This window comes from Melopsittacus undulatus, chromosome Z, assembly GCF_012275295.1.
Source record: "Melopsittacus undulatus isolate bMelUnd1 chromosome Z, bMelUnd1.mat.Z, whole genome shotgun sequence".
NCBI lineage: Eukaryota > Metazoa > Chordata > Aves > Psittaciformes > Psittaculidae > Melopsittacus > Melopsittacus undulatus.
This window is the reverse complement of record NC_047557.1, coordinates 82,742,896-82,762,985: the sequence shown is the minus strand read 5'-3', so window position 1 is coordinate 82,762,985 and position 20,090 is coordinate 82,742,896. Positions and strand designations below refer to the sequence as shown.

Genomic DNA, 20,090 nt, shown 5'->3' with positions numbered 1-20,090 from the left:
GCGAGACTGAGATGGAGAACCAGAACGTGCATCTCAGTGGAGGTGCTCTGGGTGCACAGCCACCAGCTCTGTCAGCAGAGCTGGGCTTTTGGAGGGGAAGGAGGAGCCTGTGTCTGAAGACATGGGTGTCCAATGCAGAGCTCCTGCTTGGCCATGTTATCTGGCAGCTGACAACGAGTTGGCCTCACAGCACTAAGTGATTTCTCATGCTAATGGTCAGGTGGGTAAATGGTGCCCTTGCCTCACAACAGCAAATTTGCCCAGGGCACCTACAACTTGCCTTCAACTCCCTTCTCCAGTTGTCCTGGGACAAGAGACACTTTCACAGTCTTTCTTTTGCCAAGGACTGGGAGACTGGGGCTTGAATGACTGTGATGGACACCAGACAACACTGACTTCCTACTCCTTAGGTTCTATTTGACCCATGTGATTGGCTCTGTGCCATTCTATCTGGTTCTGTTTGATCTCATGATGGCAGAACACTGCCTAGCAGCTGGCAGTCCTGGTTTTGACATGCTGAAGGTGGCTATGGAGGAACACAAGTACAATGCTTGCTGGCCAAGTGCTCCATTTGGATAAGGCTCAGACCTCCCACCCTGCAGCCCAAGCCCAGGGCACACTCACCAAAGGAGATGTCGCCGAAGCAGAAGGATGACACATCAAAATGAAACTCTGGCCCGATGACACAGCCACTGTGAGGACAAAGGCAGAGGAGACATTGCCTTGCTTAAAGAGAAGTGCAAAGCCTTCAGCTTTCCTTACCGTTCCAGTGGGTAAAAGCCAGCCTGAGAACCTCAGGGGGCTTCAAATCAACCCCACACCCTCATGCTCAGCACAGCATCCACATGCACAGGAGGAAGCCAAAGCAAAGTGGTCAGCAGCCCATAGCTGCTGGTGGGCCTTGGGGCACAGCATCATGCAGGACATGCCCCCAAGTTGCTGATGGCCTGATGAAGGACACCAAACAAGTGATGGCTGCGTGCCTCAGTTTCCCCATCTGTAATGTGTTGGGCACATGGGTGTCCCCAGTAGAGTCAATGTAGCTACCCTTCCCAGCCACAGCTTTCCTGCTTTGGCATTTCTTAGCTGGAACTGCTCTTTCCATGGAGTACAGGAACACCTTTCTCAGAAGATCTTGACCCACGCAATCATTATGGGGGAAGGACTTTGAGACATGAAGCCAGGGGAGCCCCAAACATCCCTTGACAACAGCAGCAACAATTCAACACAGTGGACAGTTGAATCTTGGAGGAAAGCATCAGCCCATCAACTGCCCTGTGCAGATTGAGGCCGTTTCCTCTTGTCCTTTCCCTTGTTACTTGGCAGAAGAGACCAGACACCTCCTGGCTCCATCCTCCTTTCAACTAGTTGCAGGGATAATGAAACTGGAACCCACCACACACCTCACCTGCCCTTAAATTCAGCAGACTTTAAGGCTCCAAACTCCAGCACTTACCAACATGCACTTGAATCACCACGTGAAGCTGCACAACATCCATTAATTTATTTCATGGTTGATGCCAACCAATGCCAGCTCTGCTTCTCAATTCAAAATCAAGGACCACAGCAAATGGTCTGTTCAACCCAAACTATTCCACAGCTCCCCCTTGCTGAAAGTTACACTTCATTTGCTGCTGCAGTCGCAGAGAAACCTACAAATGTGACCACCAAGCTCTTAGAACCCTCCTCACCTCACAGTCAGCATCAGCGGCTCAGGGGATCCCTTCACACTGAACTGGAATTCCTCTGTGAACTGCCCCAGGACAGTGGCATTGAAGGAGATCCAGATGATCTGATGTTGGAAAGGCAAAAGCATGCCCTCCCGGGGGGCAAAGACGAAGCAGGAGTCCAGAGCTCTCTCGGGATAGACCATGCCGAAGGGAGTCTCAATAACTCCTCTGTTGAGCAGGAGCACCTGCAGCAGCAGCAAGAAAGCAACATGGAAATACATGAAGAATCCTCTTTGCTTACAGACAGCTCACTTCTTTTCTATTTTAGCAATTAACCAAGCCAGTGCTCACAGCGAACAATACCCAAAGACAGGGCTGGCAAACGCAGCACCGAAATGACATCCAGAGCACACCCTGTTAGTTCAGGGCACTCAGGAGAAAGGCAGTGCCAAAGCCAACATCTTCCTCTTTCCACAAATGACTCAACTCTCAGCTCCCACTGGAAATGGCGCCTCTGCCAAAACCTGACGGGCTCTGCAGGATCCTCTTGTTTGGATGGGGACCAGCTTGGCTCCTAGCTGAGGTGGAGATTTGCAGGAGCAAACAACACTGCTACCTGCTGGCCCAGCCTCTGGATCAACAACAGCAGCACTTTCATAACCTGGATGTCTGGAAGACCGCCTCCACCAGCTCAAAGTTAGCACGTGGCACTGAGGAGTCACTGACAGGCAATCACAGGGCACGGTGGCTTCTCGGGGTCAGTGCCATGGTAATAAATTCTTGCCCTCCCTTTCCTCTGATTTCCACTTCCAAGGAGTCAGCTCCCACGTGTCGCAACGTGACTTGCAGCTAAGCTGTGGTGGGGAGGATGCAGCACAAAGCAAGGACTTTGTCCTGTGGTAGCCACCTGAGCTTCCATCACAGCTGCTTCTGCTGACATCTCGTGGGTATTTGCAGAAAGAAATTAAATACAAAGCGAGATGTGCTTGGAAAGTCAGAGCTGCACAACAGCTCCTTCCCCACGGGCCTGGAAGCTGCTCCAAATGGTCCCGGTCACATGGCAAGTCCCAAAACACTGCCTCCTCTGTCCTGTTCTGATCTGCAGCCGGGACTTAACCCTAGACACGCTAAAGTGACCTGCTGCAGCTTCTGCAGACAGCAACACCTGAAATACAGGCAGCTGATGCTCCACTTAGCAAAGCTTCTGCACAAGACCTGCAAAGCCATCCTGCCCAGAAAGCACTTCCAACACCACTACCCCTCCACCAGCTTCCTAACCTCTGCAAGCAGTTACTTCCTCCAGTCACTTGTCACCAGGGTTTGATGATTTCTAGATAGTGCTCCCAGAAATCACGGGCAATAGGTGCAAAGAAGAGAGCAGCCGCTCCTGGCCAGGACGTCCGAGGCACCGGTGGGGCCCCCCCAGGTGGGGCCCCCCCCGGCAGATTCAAGGGCAGTGCAAGAAGGGTGCTGGTCCAAGCTCAGAGTTACAGGGCCACCGACAGACAACACGTTGTGGAAGTCAGTGACGGGATTTTCACATTCTACATGTGTAAAAGAGGAGAAAATACTGTCGATTGGAGTAAAGACACCCACATGCCGGGGGAAGGCAGACACCAGCAAGACTCAATGGGAAAAGGATTGTTCCATAAATAATGGAATCCATGGAAATCAAGAGACTGATAACGCTGCACAAGACAGCAGGGGAGAGACTCCTGTAGAGCTTGCTTTGATTCAGCCCTAGAACAAACTGTGTAACAGGAACATGGCCATTTAGGAAAGGTTTCCACTCACAGCTTGGGGCCAAGCTATGCCTCATGTCTCTACATCATCACATCTTGATGCGGACAGGACTCAGCCACAATTCTGGACCTCCCCTTAATGTACCTCAGGAGCTCAAGAGCAGGTGTGCTGCGTTCAGCAGTAGCAGTTATGTTTTCTCCTTCTTGGTAGCTGGTGCAGTGCTGTGTTTTGACTTTCAGGCTGGGAACGGTGCTGATAGCACCTATGTTTTTAGTCACCGCTCAAATGTTTACCCTGGCCAAGGACTTTCCGAGCCTCATGTTCTGCCAGGGAGGAGGGGAGGCCGGGAGGAAGCAGAGACAAGACACCTGACCTAGGCTAGCCAAGGAGGTATTCCATACCACAGCACGTCATGCCCAGGATGTAAGTGAGGGTGATCCGGAAGGTCTAGTGCTCTGCGGGGTTGGAGGAGGTATCAGCCGGTGCTCATTCAGGCAAGGTGGGGTGAGTTCTGGGTCGGTGGCTGGTGAGCTGTTGTATTCTCTTCACTTGTTACTTCCTTTATCTTTATGATTCTTATTATTGGTAGTAGCAGTAGTGATTTGTGTTACACCTTAGTTATTAAACTGTTCTTATCTCAACCCATGGGAGCTACATTCTTTGGATTCTCCTCCCCAGCTCTCCAGGAGTTGAGGGACAAAGGAGGGGGAGTGAGTGAACAAGCTGTGCAGCTTGGTTTAAACCACGACAACAGGTTAAGCTCATTGTGGAGACACAGCGACTGGAATGAAGCAGGAGCCCTGGGGCACACTCCAGAACCAGTTCTGACACACCACAGGATGCTCTGAATGCTCAGCTGAGCAGCTCCCACTCTCCCCAGTATCCCTGCTGCTCTGACACAGTCTCTTGGTCACATCCTGCTGCTGCCAGCTACAGTGCTGTGAGACTGCACTGGTGCTGGTACTGGTGGCTCTCAGCCTTACATGGGCTGCAAAAGCAAGCAAGAAGAGAACAGCAGCCCCTTCCTTGGAAAACAAAACAAAAAAATAAACTAGTTTCACCAAGATGAGAAGGGATCTTGCACCGCTCAGACAGCAGCCATTCTTCAGCTCAGACCATGCGAATGCCCAGAACAATGGCTCTGGCTGATTGAAGGACATGGGGCTTTTGCTTGCATCACCAGGAAAGTGAGCAGTTTTCTCTACCTATCTGCAGCAGAACTCAAAAACCTTGTTTAAACCTGCCAGCCTCATGTCCAGGCTCACAGACGACACTGGAAGGGAGACTCAGATGTGATATACATCCAGGTTTTAGGAACGGATTGCTGTCCCCACGATTAAACTTGGGCTCAATTTGGCCTCCTTTCCACAGAAGACCATTTATTTCTGCAGGTCAGTATGTGAACTAACAGTGCACCAGTGTCCTTTCTTCACCCCCATGCGCTACCCGGAAATGTGTCCTTACAGAGAATAACTGATACCTCTGAACACTGTGAGGACACTCACGAAGTGCCCTTGATTCACAGCCTTTGCAGCAGAGCCCAGCCTGGGGTCAGCTCTTGCTGCTGCTCAGAAAGGCTTTTGGCAACAAGCACCCCCAGCCTCACAAGAAACCTGATGTCTCCACTCTTGGCACATTGAGCAGCTGATGTGGGATCTGCCAAGGGACCTCATTCAGAGAGGAGAAGGACCAGGAGCAGGAAGGGAGGTCCTCAGCCATCACTTACCATGGGCGCAATGCTGAAAATATCACTGCAGAAAGGCACGGAGTCTCCCTGCACCTCTGTCCCCTGGTTCTGGGAGGTGCAGATGCCAAGGGAAGGGTGTTCTCCGAGAGGGGGGACCACCCCGTGCTCCTTAGGAACATCAACCAGCTTGTCCTCTTCCTGCCTCTGCAGCCTGTGCCATGGGAGAGACGAACCAAGCAGATCATTGAATAAGCAGCAGATTTGCAGAGCCTGTCGTGTCCGTGCACGAGCAGCAAAGCACTTGGTGAGGAAGAGCAGCAGCTCAGCACGGGGCTGACCCTGAGACACGGGCTGAGCCCCATGGATCCCATTATTCCCGTCATTCCCAGCACAGCAGGGAGTTTTACTCCTCACTGACAAGCTCACCAGAGGTTTCTGAAAGCTGGCAGCCCTCAAGAAAAAGCCTCCTGCACTGGGAGAGGAGAAGCAACTGGGTTTCAGCTGCATGTTACCTACATCACACTTTTCCCCTTCCCTTTTGCACCCACAGGGATGAGGAGACAGTATCTGCACTGCCTTCCACCAGAGGATCCCGGTGCACTTCCAAAGCAAACCAATGCTTTTGGCATCCCACCACTTCAGTGACACAAATGGGTTTCTGGGCATGAAAACAGAGGTGCCAAGAGAGGAAGGCAATTTGCCCAGCATCACCCAGGAAAGAAGTCAGGACCAGCATCTCTGAATGCAAACCCTATGCTGAGCCTTGGACCACCTCATCCTTCCCCTCATTTTGGTCTCCTCTGCAGAGCTGTGATGCACTTAACCTCTGCCTTTATTGGTGGCTGCAGCAGAAATCATTCTAGTGTTTAGAGATCACAAGAGGGAGATGAGAGAGGAGCACTGCTGCAGAGTGGTTGCTCCTTCCTGGGACACTGCTGTCCCCCCTTTCACGCTCCAGTCCCCTGGCCACGAAGAACAAGTGGGTGACAGCAATGGGGGACCAGGGGAAGGCTCCATGTGCAGCAAATCGAGGCAACACCGTATGAATGAGCATCACCCAGCTAAACCCAAACACAAAGAGACAGGGAACAGGCATGCACATGGAGCCTCGCACACATACTGTGCATGAGGAGGGCTTTCACACACTGGGGTGAGCAGCCCTCAACTCAAGCTCCATCAGCAGGCCATAATTCCATCCCCAGAAGTGCTGCAGGAGGAACACCTTCTAATGAGCCACGTCTTTTGGGGTCACATCCCAACACAGGCTCCTGCACTGCCTCCTCTCAGGAAGAGCTCCTCTCTCCTCTGAGGTCTCAAAAGCTTCTCTGACAGCAGGACTGTGGCCTTTGAGCTATGACCATCCCCAAAACTGCCAGTAAGGAAGAACAAAGCGTTGTGGTCAGAGTCTAGGACAGAGACTGGCACGAGAGCAAATCTCACGTGTAAAGGTTGAAATGTACTGTAGGGAAAGCTGGTGGCTTCTGAGGGGACAGGGGACAGGAGAAACACCTCCTTGGGCCAGAAACCAGGACACTGAAAGGCAATTCCCCAGCCTACAGCAGGACAGCCTCCACCTTCTGGGCCAAACAAGCACTCTCCCCTGCGCGGGGCTGGAAAAGGAGCCTGACACCTTATCAAAGAAGAAACTGCTTGAGTATCGTAATAGTTGTGCCACCTGCAGCTCTTCAGTCCTACTGCTCAGTGCAGTCCCAGGTACCAAGTGCTGACTCCTTCCTCAGCCTCATGAACCCTCCGTAGTGCACGCATCTCTGAACTCAATAGTTTGCGGCTCCCAAACGTGAATTTGCCCTCTGAGGCAAGCCAGTGATTGCAATCAACCTTCTCTACCCAGAACATCATCCTCAACTGTAGCACGGGTGGGACTGGAATGGCAAGGGTTAAGCTCCACGCTGTGCATGGCTTTGTCTGCCCTAGTCCCTTCAAAAGCCCCAACAGCCCTCTGAGGCTATGTGTTAGTTTTCCCCTGGGGCATCTATCTTTCTGGGATGAATCACTCAAACAAACCTCAGCTTCTGATGCTCCTCCTCTTCCTGGTCAACAAAACACTTCCACTGGAAGTGGGCCGTGATGCCACTCTGATTGTGGATGACCAGGGATCTTTGCTTTGACAGCATGAGGGAAGTCTTCTCAATTGTCAAGGAGCTCTTGTCAAGCTTGATGTCGGCATTTACAGCTGTTCCACAAAGGCTTTTGTGAACATTTTCACCTGGAACAAAGCAAAGGCAAGTCTTGGCTCATCCCACTTGCTTATGGAAGTACAAGGAACAGGGCAATCTGCAGGCAACAGAAGAAAGAGCTGCAGTTTTGAGCTGCATCAGCAGTTTCCCAGATCAGGACATTTATCGCATCCTGACACCTGCACATGATATGGCATCAGGATGTCCTGGCACCACCTTAGGCACCCTATTTTCGGGGTGTTGGTGGAGATTTATCCCCAGGGTGACAGCATTTACAGTGAGACTTTTCAGATGTGCCAGGGTGCCCTTTGGGCTGCCATCCCACTCGGGTCACAGGGAATTCTATATCTGAGTAACTCAGTGACGCTGAGGAGCCCCACCTCAGTCATGGCTTGCCCAGGATCTCCTGCAGGCAGGAGATGCCCCCACTGTCGTGTCATCCTCATCTCCTGCTCCTCAAATATTGGCCATAGCTCTGTTCTCAGAACCCAAGCGGGAGCATTTGAGATGAAATGAAGAAGGGCAGAAAGAACAATGGAAAGTACAGAGCAGCTTCTGTGCTGAGCTCTGCACTCAACAGGGTGCTATGGGGCCCTCAGATCCATCTGCCACCTTCTTCTTTTGCTCCTGCTGCTGTCACAGCCCAGCGCCTCACCACTGCCAGCACATTCTTCCTTGTCAAACGCGCTGCTGTTACCACATCACCACTGGAGAAGTGAGTCCCTTCACTAGGGTAAGTGTCCTCCAGAAAGCTGGAGACTTCCAGCACCAAAGCAACACACACAGCAGCACAGCCATTTCCAAGGGTTTCTCCAAGGTGCTGTTCACAACCTACCTTCAGACATCATTACACCCTCACATTACTGACTCCAGCCCTAGCAGCAGCTTCTTCCTAAACCTCACCATTAAATAACTGCTGCTAACAAGGGGGTTTCTACACAATCATTCCCAGCCTACAGCAAAGCTCAGAGCACCCTAATGGCTACCGCTGCCACAGTTACTGCTCCTCACAGTCACAAGTCCTCAGCATGGCCCAGCTCTCGGCAGAGCACCCACTGGACCCATGCATCACATCACAAGCAGAGGGTCTCTATCTCAAAGGCCTTGCCAGGAACTGTAACACAACAGATCGGGATGAAAAGCAATCACCAGTCAGGAGAGCTCTATGGGACAAGTTGCAGGCTCTTCAGACAGCTCTCTCGCACATTAAAAGCCATCTCCTTTTCAATCAGGCTCCTTGCTACGCCTTCTTCTGCAACAGAGCACCCAGAATATTCCCCATCGCCCCCTGTGCACTGTGCTTAGGAAGATCTGCCTGCCTTCTTACAGGCTGAAATATTCCAGCACAGGAATATCCTGGAGCCAGGCTTTGTTCTACTCAGTGTGAAGGAGTCTTGCAGAAGGGATTGAACAGGACAATGAAGCCATCAGATGATGACAGATGACACTGCCACACAGCCAGGATCCCTCAGGCTAGTTTTAATCATCACTACTACTACAGCAATGAGACAGCGAGGTACCTGACTTATGAAACCTTGCTTTTGTCCCTAGGGAAAAGAGTGCTGGAACTTTAATTCTGATTGCCTGGCAAAGACATGCCCAATATGCCACTTAATAAATCCATCAGCCTTCAAGCTGCTCTTCTGACACTCAGCAGATGCTGATTGATCCACAAGGAAAGGACCCTAATGAATAGTCAGCTCTGCCCTGAAATACATACAGAGTTAGTGACACTGAGGAACATCTCAGTGATTTCCACTGATGACAGAGTAGACAACCTGCAGTCAAGGATGACCTGCAAAGAGATGAAACTCGCATTCCTGCAGACATCTTTCATGTGCTAACAAGGTGCTATTTGGCATCATATGGAATTGTGTCTCTGGGCATATTTGGGGATGAATTAAACTGCCAAAAGGACATTTTTAAATTCCAAATGACTCTCCTACTTCACACACTTGTGGCTCATGCAACCAGCTCCATGGGTTGCTGCCACAGGGTTTGTGATGTGTTATGTACTTGAGGAGCTGTAAAGCTCTGCAAAAATCTTCAAGCATACGAAGCAAACTTCATTTCCCTTCACCTCTTCCAGTGTGACAGACCATCTTTGTTGAAACCCAAGGCCCTAGAGAGGGGACAAACACCATACTCTGTCTGCAAGGACTAGAGCAACCTTATCTAAAACAGATTTAAATAAATCATTATTCCAAGCAGCTCTAGAAAAGGGAAACAAAGGCAGGAAACAGTTGTTACCTGTTAGGCATAAGGGAACACTATGGAGACCAATTAGACTCACCCATCAATCTAATTGATTTGACCTACAAAGCCCAAACCCATCAGTTGTATCAAGTACTAGCTACCAACCCTCTGCCTGTTGCTGCTCCTATTAAGATGCAAAGTCAACATACAACTGCACAGCCTTCCACTTACACTTTTTTTTGCCTCCCTCCACTTACTTTGAAGCAGACACAGAAGAATATTAAAGTCCAGCAGAAACCAGCCATGCTGCTGGGAATACTCACAAGCCAGGTAAGAAAAACACAATGCACACTCCACCTGTGACACAGCACAAAGGAAAACCCCTTTGCAAAGTTTTAAATGCCCCACAATCCAAGGAAAAAACTAGAGAAGCCTCTTGTAGTAATTACAGCACCAGAATCTGGCTTACACCTAGGATAACACAGGAAACAAGATCTTTAAAAGCCTCATGGGATAAAATAAGTTTCTAACCATCTGCCAGCACTACAAAAAAAAATACTGTATTAGTTAATGGACTACAGTGAAGCTTTGGTGTCCAAAGAGGCTGCTGCTCAGGGAACAGATTTCCATTCCTCTTTGCACTTGTAAGAAGCTACTGTGAGTCTGCCTGGTGTTGAAGGAATGGACAACTGCAAGAAGATGTGCAAGTGGACTTGACTAGCAGTGGCACACAGCAATATCCATCAGAACCTCGGCATCTGCTGCCAGAAACTTAGCTCCATAGTAATTCAACTCTACTCACACAACAAGGTCAGAACCCCTGTAAACACTCGCATGAGACCAAGATTAAAACCAGAAAATGGCTTTGGTGTTCCCACCCTGGAATCCTGCAAAATGCAGGAACGACTCAGATTAGTGTCTAATGAGGTCATGAGTTTGCTCAGGCAAGAACTGAGAGGCCCCAGTCCTGGCTGAAGTCAGTATAAGTTGAGAGCACTCAGAGTGATCTCAGGAATGTGAAATACAATACAATAAGGACTAAGACTCAGTTCAGCCCTGCTGCCATTCACATCCATCAATGCATTGACAAAGAAGAAAAAAGAGAAAGGAAAAGGCTTTATCTAGAGACTAAATAGGATTTTCATTTTGTTTTCAAGCAAGTTCCCAGAAGAGAACAGAGCTATGCAAAGATGCTTGTTTTCTCTAAGGTCTACCCAAACACACAGGTGAAGATCACAGTGAGGCAGTGCTTCTCCTTGGTGCTTGGAACTGGAGCAGAGCACTATAGAGACTGGAGGGGCACTGTCAGGGAGGACACATCTCAGGCCAAGGCATGTTTCTCCATGTTTCAGCCTAGTGCTGATCAACATCAGATCATTACATTTAGCCCTACACCCAGCAAGCAGCAAGGGGGAATAAAGGCTGCTGGGGACCCCAGATGTCCAATAGCAGCAGCAAAGCTGAGGCAGGGAAACAAGGCAGAGCCTTCCCTGCCCCAGAGCAGAGAAAGTTCAGCTCCACATCAGCTCCAGTTCCTGGTGTGCTGCACAGGAGAAACATGTTCAGCTGCTCTCATCTCCTTTACAGGAACAACCTGACTTTGACAGAGGGCAGGTTTTGCTCTCCAGGGCTTGGGAGAGGAGACATTACTTCATTCACTTCCTAAAGGAACAGTAACTAACCCAGTGCAGGAAAACTCAATCTGATAGACAACAGCTGAGCCAGAGGCAGATACTGCCCTTGAAGAAATTGATCAAGGAGCTGAGGCTGAGCTCTCCCTTCCTTGCCCTGCGTATACAGAGCCACAGAGGATGATCTGAACCTAGATCTGTGATCCACAGCAAAAGGAGCCAAGTTTTACTTTAGGAAAGCTCCTGCTCAGGAACTACCAGCCCTCTTCTAAACTGTGTAGGAAGTTGAGAGGAAACAGGGTATTAATCTGCCCAGTACCCAGGCAGTTCCTCAGCAGTTTTTAGCACAAGGCTGGAGGCTTCCAGCAGGACTAAACCCACTGACTTTTTACCCAATTCCTCCTGAGCTACATGTTACCTCTCTTGTGGGTAAGCTTCTTTCTGGTGCTTCGCACCAAGGGAAGACAGGACAGTCATGGAGAAGACATGCCTGCTTGAGGGCTGGCTCCTCTAGGACATGCTGTCTCCCAGAAATCTCCTACATGCACAGGCTCTGACCTCTCCCCTCAAAAAGGGTGAGACCTGCCCCTAGGCTTTTGCTTCTGCATTAGTCTCATACAGCCACCAAAGGAAAGTTATCTCCTGAATTACTCTTAACTACTGACATCAATAAAAGCACCTTGATATATAGCATCAATTAGTTCTGCACAAGCTCAGTGGTGCTTTGCTCATCACTGAAGTTTCCTGTCCTGACAGAGATCCCAAGGGATGTGGTGGCCAATGGGAAAAACTGTGTAATTTCAGCACCACACTACGGATCTCCTGGACTAGAAGCACATTGTAGCACTAGTGTCAGGTCCAGTGGGCACTGCAGGCACGCACATACAGTCACAGAATTTGGTCCTACACATTGAAGACTACCCATAATACCATACCAGTGACTTCTTGGAGACAGCAGCCTAACATAAATTAGGATTTATGGAGCTCTGTGCAGAGACGTGATTCTCCTTCCACAACTCCCAGCATCTCTCCTGCACCTCCGGTCTCTGTCTGCTTTACTTGCCTGGAGAATCTGCCACAGATGTTATTGTTTCTGGGTGCTAAAACTGGTGAATTTGTTCTGCACCTCTGACACAGCTCTGGGAACCTGTTACACATCTCCTAGCCACATGTCCCTGAGCAGAGCTCACCCTCCAGTAACAATTCTGTGCTATTCCATCAGGCTGTACTGTACAACTCCAGAAAACTGGGTTTGATGTACAAGCAACAGTACACAGGGCTCAGCTTGGGCATCTCCCTTGAGCACCACTTGAGAGCTGAAAGAGTATCTAAGCTTTATGAATACCGACTTGGTTGAGACAAGACATAGCTCCATAAACTTATTCTCCCACATCCACAGGGTGTGGGCTGAAATTCACTGGGGAAAGGACAAGAAATTTTAGTGACACTGAATGCAAACCCCTTCCAAGCCTGTATGCATACTTGGCATGCCGGCTTCAGAAACCCTTTCTTATACCATATACTAGCATTAAGGAGATGAGTAGGGATGTGCTGTAGCCCAGAACATCCCAACTCACCTTCACTTCAGTACGTGAGACTTTTCACACCCAGACACATCTAAGGGGAAAAAAAGGAGATTAGACATGAAAAGCTCTGAAGGTCAAATTTTCATAGAATCATCATAGAATCCCAGACTGGTTCAGGTTGGAAGGAACCTTAAAGCTCACACAGTTCCAACCCCCTGCTATGGACAGGGACACATTCCACTAGACCAGGCTGCTACAAGCCCCTACCAACCTGACCTTGAACACTGTCAGGGATGGGGCAGCCACAGCTTCTCTGGGCAACCTGTGCCAGGGCCTCAGAACCCTCACAGGGAAGAACTTCTTGCTAATTTTCATCATAAAACATTACAGTCTTAGCAACAGTGACATTTTCTTCACACTCACCTGCAAAGTTTGTAGCACCAGGACTAGCACCACACACACAGTCAATGCAAGAAACTGTTCTGTGCTCCTGACCAAGACATACTAAAGGATGCACCATTTAAATCAGTATGATACTAGACAAAGGGAAAATTGGGACTTATTCACACTGAAGAGCTCCATGTTTGCTTAAGCAATGCTAGGGACAGATCTGGGCCAGCTCCAGCAAAAATTAAAGCAATGAAGCATGCACCTGGCACTGAGTAAATCATACCAACCTTGGTGAGCTTCATAGAGTTATAGAATGATTTGGGTTGGAAAGGATGTTAAGATCATCCAGTTCCAACACCCTGCTATGGGCAGGGACACCTCACTCTGGATCATGTTGCCCAAAGCTCTGTCCAGCCTGGCCTTGAACACTGCCAGGGATGGAGCATTTGCCACTTATTTGGGCAACCTGTGCCAGTGCCTCACCACCCTCACAGCAGAGAACTTCTTCCTTTCATCTAACCTCAAGTTCCCCTATTTCTGTTTAAACCCATTACCCCTTGTCTTATCGCTGCAGTCCCTGATGAAGAGTCCCTCCCCAGCATTCTTATAGGCCCACTTCAGATACTGGAAGACTGCTATGAGGTTCCCATGCAGCCTTCTCTTCTCCAGGCTGAACAGCCCCAACTTTCTCAGCCTGTCTTCATACAGGAGGTGCTCCAGCCCCTAATCATCCTTGTGGCCCTCCTCTGGACTTGCTCCAATAGCTCCATGCCCTTCTTATATTGAGGACACCACAACTGTACACAGTGCTCTAAGTGGGGTCTCATAAGAGCGTAGTAGATGGGCAGGATCACCTCCCTTGACCTGCTGGTCACTGCTGGGGATACAGCCCAGGACACAGGGGGTTTCTGCCTCAAGCACACACCGAAGCCGGCTCATGTTCCATTTCTTGTTGGCACACACCCCAAGGTCCTTCTCCTCAGGCTACTCTGAATCACTCCTCTGCGCAGCCTGTAGCTGTGCCTGAGATTGTCCTGGCCCAGGGGCAGGAGCTTGCACTCAGCTTTGAGCTTCATGAGGGAAGCATTGGCCACCTCTCAAGCGTGTCAAGGTCCCTCTGGATGGCATCCCTACCCTCCAGAGGATCAACCGAATCACAAAACTTGGTGTCATCGGCAAACTTGCTGAGGCACCCTCAATCCCACTGTCCATGTCAGCGACAAACATGTTGAACAAGACCAGTCCCAACACCGATCCCTGAGGAAAACCACTCATTACTGGTCTCCAGCCGGACATTGAGCCATTGACCCCAACTCTCTGCATGCGGCCATCCAGACAGTTCTTTACCCACCGAGTGGTCCACCTATCAAACTGATGTTTCTCCAATTTAGAGACAAGGATGTTGTATGGAACAGTGTCAAACGCTTTGCACAAGTCCAGGTAGATGACATCAACTGCTCTACCCCTGTCCATTCCTTCCGTAGCCCCATCATAGAAGGCCACCAAATTGGTCAGGCAGGATTTGCACTTGGTGAAGCCATGCTGGCTGTCACCAAGTACCTCATTATTCTTCATGTGCAACTGAGCAGTCTCTAGTTTCCCAGGTCTTCCATTTTCCCCTTCCTGAATGTCGACGCAGGAGTCACAGGCAACGCGGAGACAATCAATATGATCAAGCGATTGCCAAACTTTATTAGATACAGTGCTCTTCTTATACCCTTACTCCCTTATGTAACAGTCTTGGATACTGAGCTCTAATTGGTTAGTCTAGAGGTTACTATCGTTTACAGAGCTAATGTTTACAACTTGTTATAATTGTGATTAAATACCTTACTCTAAAAATACAGTGAGAAACTACAACCTTGTCAGAGATCATTCTCTGAACATTTTCAGTGGAAAATTACAGAGGCCTAACAAGACAATTGACCTTGCTTATGCCTGTGTCATGTGTTCAGCAGTGGCAGTCATTTTTCCTCCTTCTTGTAGCTGGTGCAGTGCTGTGTTCTGACTTCTGGGCTGGGAACAGTTGCTTGATAGCGAGCATGTTTTGGGGGTGTTTTTGTTCAGGGCCTTTTCTGAGCACGTGCTCTGCCGGGGAGGAGGGGAGGCCAGGAGGAAGGAGAGACAGGACACCTGACCCAGGCTAGCCAAAGAGGTATTCCATACCATAGCACGTCATGCCCAGGATGCAACTGGGGGAGAGAGCTGGAAGGGTGGAGCTTGGAAGGAAAAAGGGAGGGGGGAGCACAAGGTGCTCAGCCGGGCAGGGTGGAGTGAGTTATGGGTCGGTGGCTGGTGGGGTGTTGTATCCTTTTCGCTTGTTATTGGCTTTATCATTATTATTTGTAGTAGTAATGGCAATAGTGATTTGTGTTGTGCTTTAGCAATTAAACCGTTCTTATCTCAACCTGTGGGGGCTACATTCTTTGTATTCTCCTTCCTAACTCTCCGGGAGTTGGGGGAGCAAGGGGGGGAATGAGTGAGAGTACTGTGAGGATTTGGTTTAACCCATGACAGCCTGCCAAAAATCTTCTTACTTTACAGTAATAAGGCTCAGGGTATCGGGATCGCTCACTACATGGCCTTGGCTCTTTAAGAATTCCAACACTTGAAAATGGGGGTTATATTTCCCTTTTTCCAGTCGCTGGGAACTCCACCTGGCATCCAGGATTTTTCACATATGATGGCCAGTGGCTTAGCAACTTCATTCGCCAGCTCCTTCAGGACCTGTGGATGAATTTCATCAGGCCCCATGAACTTGTGCACATTCAGGTTCTTAAGATGATCTCAAACCTGATCCTCTTACAGTGGGCCTAAGGTCTTCATTCTCACAGACCCTGCATCTGCCTTCTGAGACTTGGGCTGTGTGGTCAGAGTGGTCAGAGCATTTGCCAATACTGGCAGTGTTCAAGGTCAGCTTGGATGGGGCTTGGAGGAACCTGGTCTGGTGGAAGATGTCCCTGCCTGTGGCAGGAGGTTGGAACTGGATGAGCTTTGTGGTCCCTTCCAACCAAAACCAGTCTGGGATCCTACAAACTGAAAAATATTCAACTAGACTGCAATAACCCATAAAGCTACAAACAGTATTTGGGAGATATAGATAATTTTTATAACTTTTACGAACTCAAGGCAACTAAAATGCTTTTTGCTGTGCTAACACAGCACAGTGTCATACCCTGCTTCCCAGGACTGAAGTTCAGGAATAGGGACAAAACAAACCTCTGTTTCAGGTAAGACAGAAGACAGCATACTAAATGCATTCACCTCACTGAGAAAGTTTCATGTTCAGCAGCATGAGACACCACTGCTGAACCAAGGTCAATAGAAGAATTTCAGCACCATCCCTTTTCTCGAGTTTCCCCACTTACCCTTGATGTGACATGTAAAACTGACAGCATTGCTGTGGCCTAAGCCTGGCTTCTCATACCCAGGTATCAATTTCATACCTATGCTTGAAGGCAGTGAGCCCTTCCTGCCAAATCCCAAGTGCCCTCCATTCCTAGCTGCTTTAGACCTGATGTTGTGAAGTACGAGATGTAGATGGGTAGAGGGCAAGGCAACGGAGAAACACTATACCGGACCCAGGTATGTAAGAGACAGTGGGCATTAAAGAGTCTGTCAGACACATGAATTCCCCTTGCCACACTCCAAACACATCCCTCTCTAGGAATAAGTCTCCACACAGGAATATACAGACTGTAATGGGGAATTCCTCCTACACACAGCAACTCCCAGCAAAATAGGATTCCAGAAATCTCATTCCTGCAGGATGGGATCCACTTTAATAACCCCCTAAACACCAACTATTGTTCACTTCTCTTAAAGATGAATCTGGGATGGGGAGGCACATCTCAAAAGAGAATTAAGGGGGCTGGGACAATAGGGAATGATGGCAGATGACTGTCACAAAGGGATGGCTGGGTGGAGAATACTGCCTTGACACCAACGTCACCCAGGAATGGACCAGCACCCAGTGACACAGGGCACCCAGAACAAGGGCAGGCTCAGCCTTTGCCGCTAATCTGTGCACTTCTGAGCACAGAAACATACTGAGGCTCTGAAAGGAAAGGTTTTAGAAGTATCCTGAAAAGCAAGTTGAACACTACTTTGCTTAGAAATGGCTCTGTTTGGAAGGACACAGAGAGGGTGCACCATGCAGTGCCCAGCACTTACCTGTGTCACAGTGAATGATGAGGGGACTGGAATAAACACTGGTCTTTGTTGGGTGAACTTGCAATGTGACTTCCATTGCTTCTCCAATCCCAAGAGTCCCAATGGAGGGATCCACAGAGAAAGGGCTGAAACACAAAGAGAGAGATCAGGATTGTACGAGAGATCTGGGGCCTCCATTCCCTTTGCAGTCTAGTTCACTTCAGCTCACTTATGCAAGCAAGGAGCAAGCAAACTGGTCTCTAGAAGAGAACCAGAACATACAGGACCAGAAACAGAGTGGGTGACTCTCCCTGCTCAAGAGATACAGACCTCAGAAGATCCCATGGTATAACATGACCTCAGCTCCCCCATACTCTGCACTCAGTTCTCTGCAGTGAGGTTCCAGATTCCAACTGCCAGCAGCATCATCAGAGAATGGGTCTGAAAGAGCTCAGAAGGGATAAGAAGTATGCATGCACAGCTTGACCTCCTCAGGAATCTGTCTTTTTCTGCCACCTATAAACCTCACCTCAAGAGATGCAAACATCAAGGATATATCTGACCCAGTGAGATTATAGCCTAAAAATCAGACTGGGAGAACAAAAGTTCTTCTTGAAGACCAGAGCACAATTATGGTTTAATTTGCATAATTCTTATTTTTCACCTGGAAAACATCCTGGTTGAGCCCAAGAAAGGGCACCTTTTATCAGCATGTCAATGAAAGCTGCTCTAAGGAAAGGAACAGTCAGAGCGATCTCAATGAGTGCAAGTGTGGACCAGAGTAATGACAAGGAAACAGTACACAACAGGAGTACCCCATTTACAGCCTGAATCATTAAATTCCCAATTAAATGAAGCACCATTAGCAGAACCATCTCAAGGCCATCCCAACAGGAGGTTTTCCATGTATCCACAAGCAATGCAAGCTGAGGTTTTGGGTTGTAATCCAAGCTCAATATCTGTTTGCTTGGCCCACCAGACAAATTCTGTGCAATGTCTGGGAAATAATGATGAAAATGGTTTGATGTACTTTGGATTTATTATGAGCAATTGTGTTTTGTCACCAGGTGAATAGCTGTCGGCTGATAAGCACAAAACTCAGTGTTTCAATGCTTACCCTTAAGTCAGACTAAACATGCTTCTGCCCAACAACAGCTGAGCTTTCTGGCTCTTGTCCAGGCCCGCTTGGAAAACAAAAATTATCTGGATTAGTGGTGTGCTAGTGGTCCTTCTGTCACCTTAACAGTATGTTCTGGAGAGTTTTAACACAATCAGAGAATGCAACACACAAAAATACTGAGAACAGGAGCCATGAACAAGCTGAACTTTGCTCACGGTGGCAGCTGATGAGATTGCTGCAGTTTCTGCTCATCAAGGAGATACTGCTGCAATTGGGGGCCTGACCTGTTCCCATTACAACAGGAGAGAACATTGCTACTGACTAATGGAGAAGCACTGGGCCTGCAGTGTTTACGTGCTGGACCGGAAACTTCAGAGAGATGAGGAAAGACAAGGCACTACCAGCCTCAGAACTGGATTGCTCCACTGGGTCCTGCATCAGCACTACTGTGCCAGGGCTGCTGCAGGTCTCTGCTAGTGCTTGGGCAGGTTCATTGCCTAGTGTGGGAGAAGCACAGACTTTATTTTTTCTTTGCTTTTGACAGAAATGTTGCCACAACAGAAAAGCTGCAAGTTAAGGGGAATCCCTGGCACCATGCATCACTCCCTTCCATCCCATCATCTTCCTATTCCTTCCTCCTGCCCTCAGATGGCTGGGAATCTCCTGGGAGTGAGAAGCTCCAGGGGATGCCTGGGAAAGAAAGTATCTTCATACTTTCAAATTACCAGAAGAAGATCCAACCAAGTCCAGGCCTCAGTTCTCAGGAGTCTCAGAGAAACTGAGCACAAATGAGACACTGCATCTCCTACATCCCACCCCATGCTGTATCTACAAGAAGAGTGTCACTGCTCGTAGCAGGAGCTTGTTATCCCTCACATAGACCTGGCTCTCCAAGACCCAAAGATGGTTAAACTCCATCCATGGTTAACCTTAACTCCTCTAAAATTCAGCTAACGTCACTGAGCTGCTCCCTGCAGCCTACAGATAAGACAAGATACTAAGGAGACATCCCTGACATTGTAATATCCAAACAGAAACCACTGCCAAGATGTGAAGCTGGCAAGGCCAAGCTTTCATTCATTAATTGTGAGCTGTTCAAGGTAATTCTCACCCTGTAGATCTACTCTCCTAATGAATCACTACTGCTCCTGAAAGACAGAAAAGAAAGCTTGGAGGTTTTTTTAATAGCTTGCTTCCTTCTGGCATGCTTTTTAACATTTAGACTTTCACAGGTCCAGATATACCAATGGTACCTTGCAATCCCCAGCTTGTAGGAAGTCCTCTAGCCACACCAATGCAGGAGAGACCTTCCCACCAGGACCTGCTGAGATCTTGTCTATTACTGCCCTTCAGAAACAGAGCAGCACTAGATTTGTAAACTACGTCATAACCATGTATTTTGGCATTGACATCTTGCTCACTTCCAGCATGCATCAGCTCCGCATCTTGACAGAGTTGGGCAAAGGTATGTCCCATGTGGACAGCAAGGCCAGATACTTCTGACATCATTTAGAAACACACCTGACAAGGGAACAGAGCTATCAATTCAGTGTCAGAGGATGCTGCAAATGCACTTCAAGTCCCGTGGTATGTACATCTTCTACATCCAAACTTTCTTTGGTCTACTGGTGTCTTTGCATTAAAAAAGCATTTGAATCTGGGAAAACACATGTCATTGAAAGCTACCTCCACCACCAAGGAAGACAGTAAAATTACTGGTGATGGAATTGCTCCATCTCCCCACTAAGATCATAAAATCACAGAGTCATTTGGGTTG

At 48.8% G+C, this 20,090-nt stretch overlaps 1 protein-coding gene across 5 annotated transcripts in view; it reads right to left on the bottom strand.

The window, feature by feature from the left end:
* HYDIN (HYDIN axonemal central pair apparatus protein) overlaps positions 1–20,090 on the bottom strand; it is a 43,623-nt gene that overhangs the window by 9,995 nt on the left and 13,538 nt on the right. For 4 of the 5 annotated variants that reach the window (XM_034072904.1, XM_034072902.1, XM_034072905.1 and 1 more), the window contains exons 3-7: positions 17,215–17,339; positions 7,126–7,327; positions 5,140–5,311; positions 1,692–1,915; positions 625–692 (exon numbers count right to left, since the gene is read on the bottom strand). In XM_034072904.1, coding sequence (XP_033928795.1) covers positions 625–692; positions 1,692–1,915; positions 5,140–5,311; positions 7,126–7,327; positions 17,215–17,290 — 742 coding nt within the window. In that variant the 5' untranslated portion in view covers positions 17,291–17,339. Of the gene's footprint in view, positions 1–624; positions 693–1,691; positions 1,916–5,139; positions 5,312–7,125; positions 7,328–17,214; positions 17,340–17,523; positions 19,311–20,090 lie in introns of those variants that run through there. The other variant, XM_031051815.2, reaches the window with a different exon arrangement.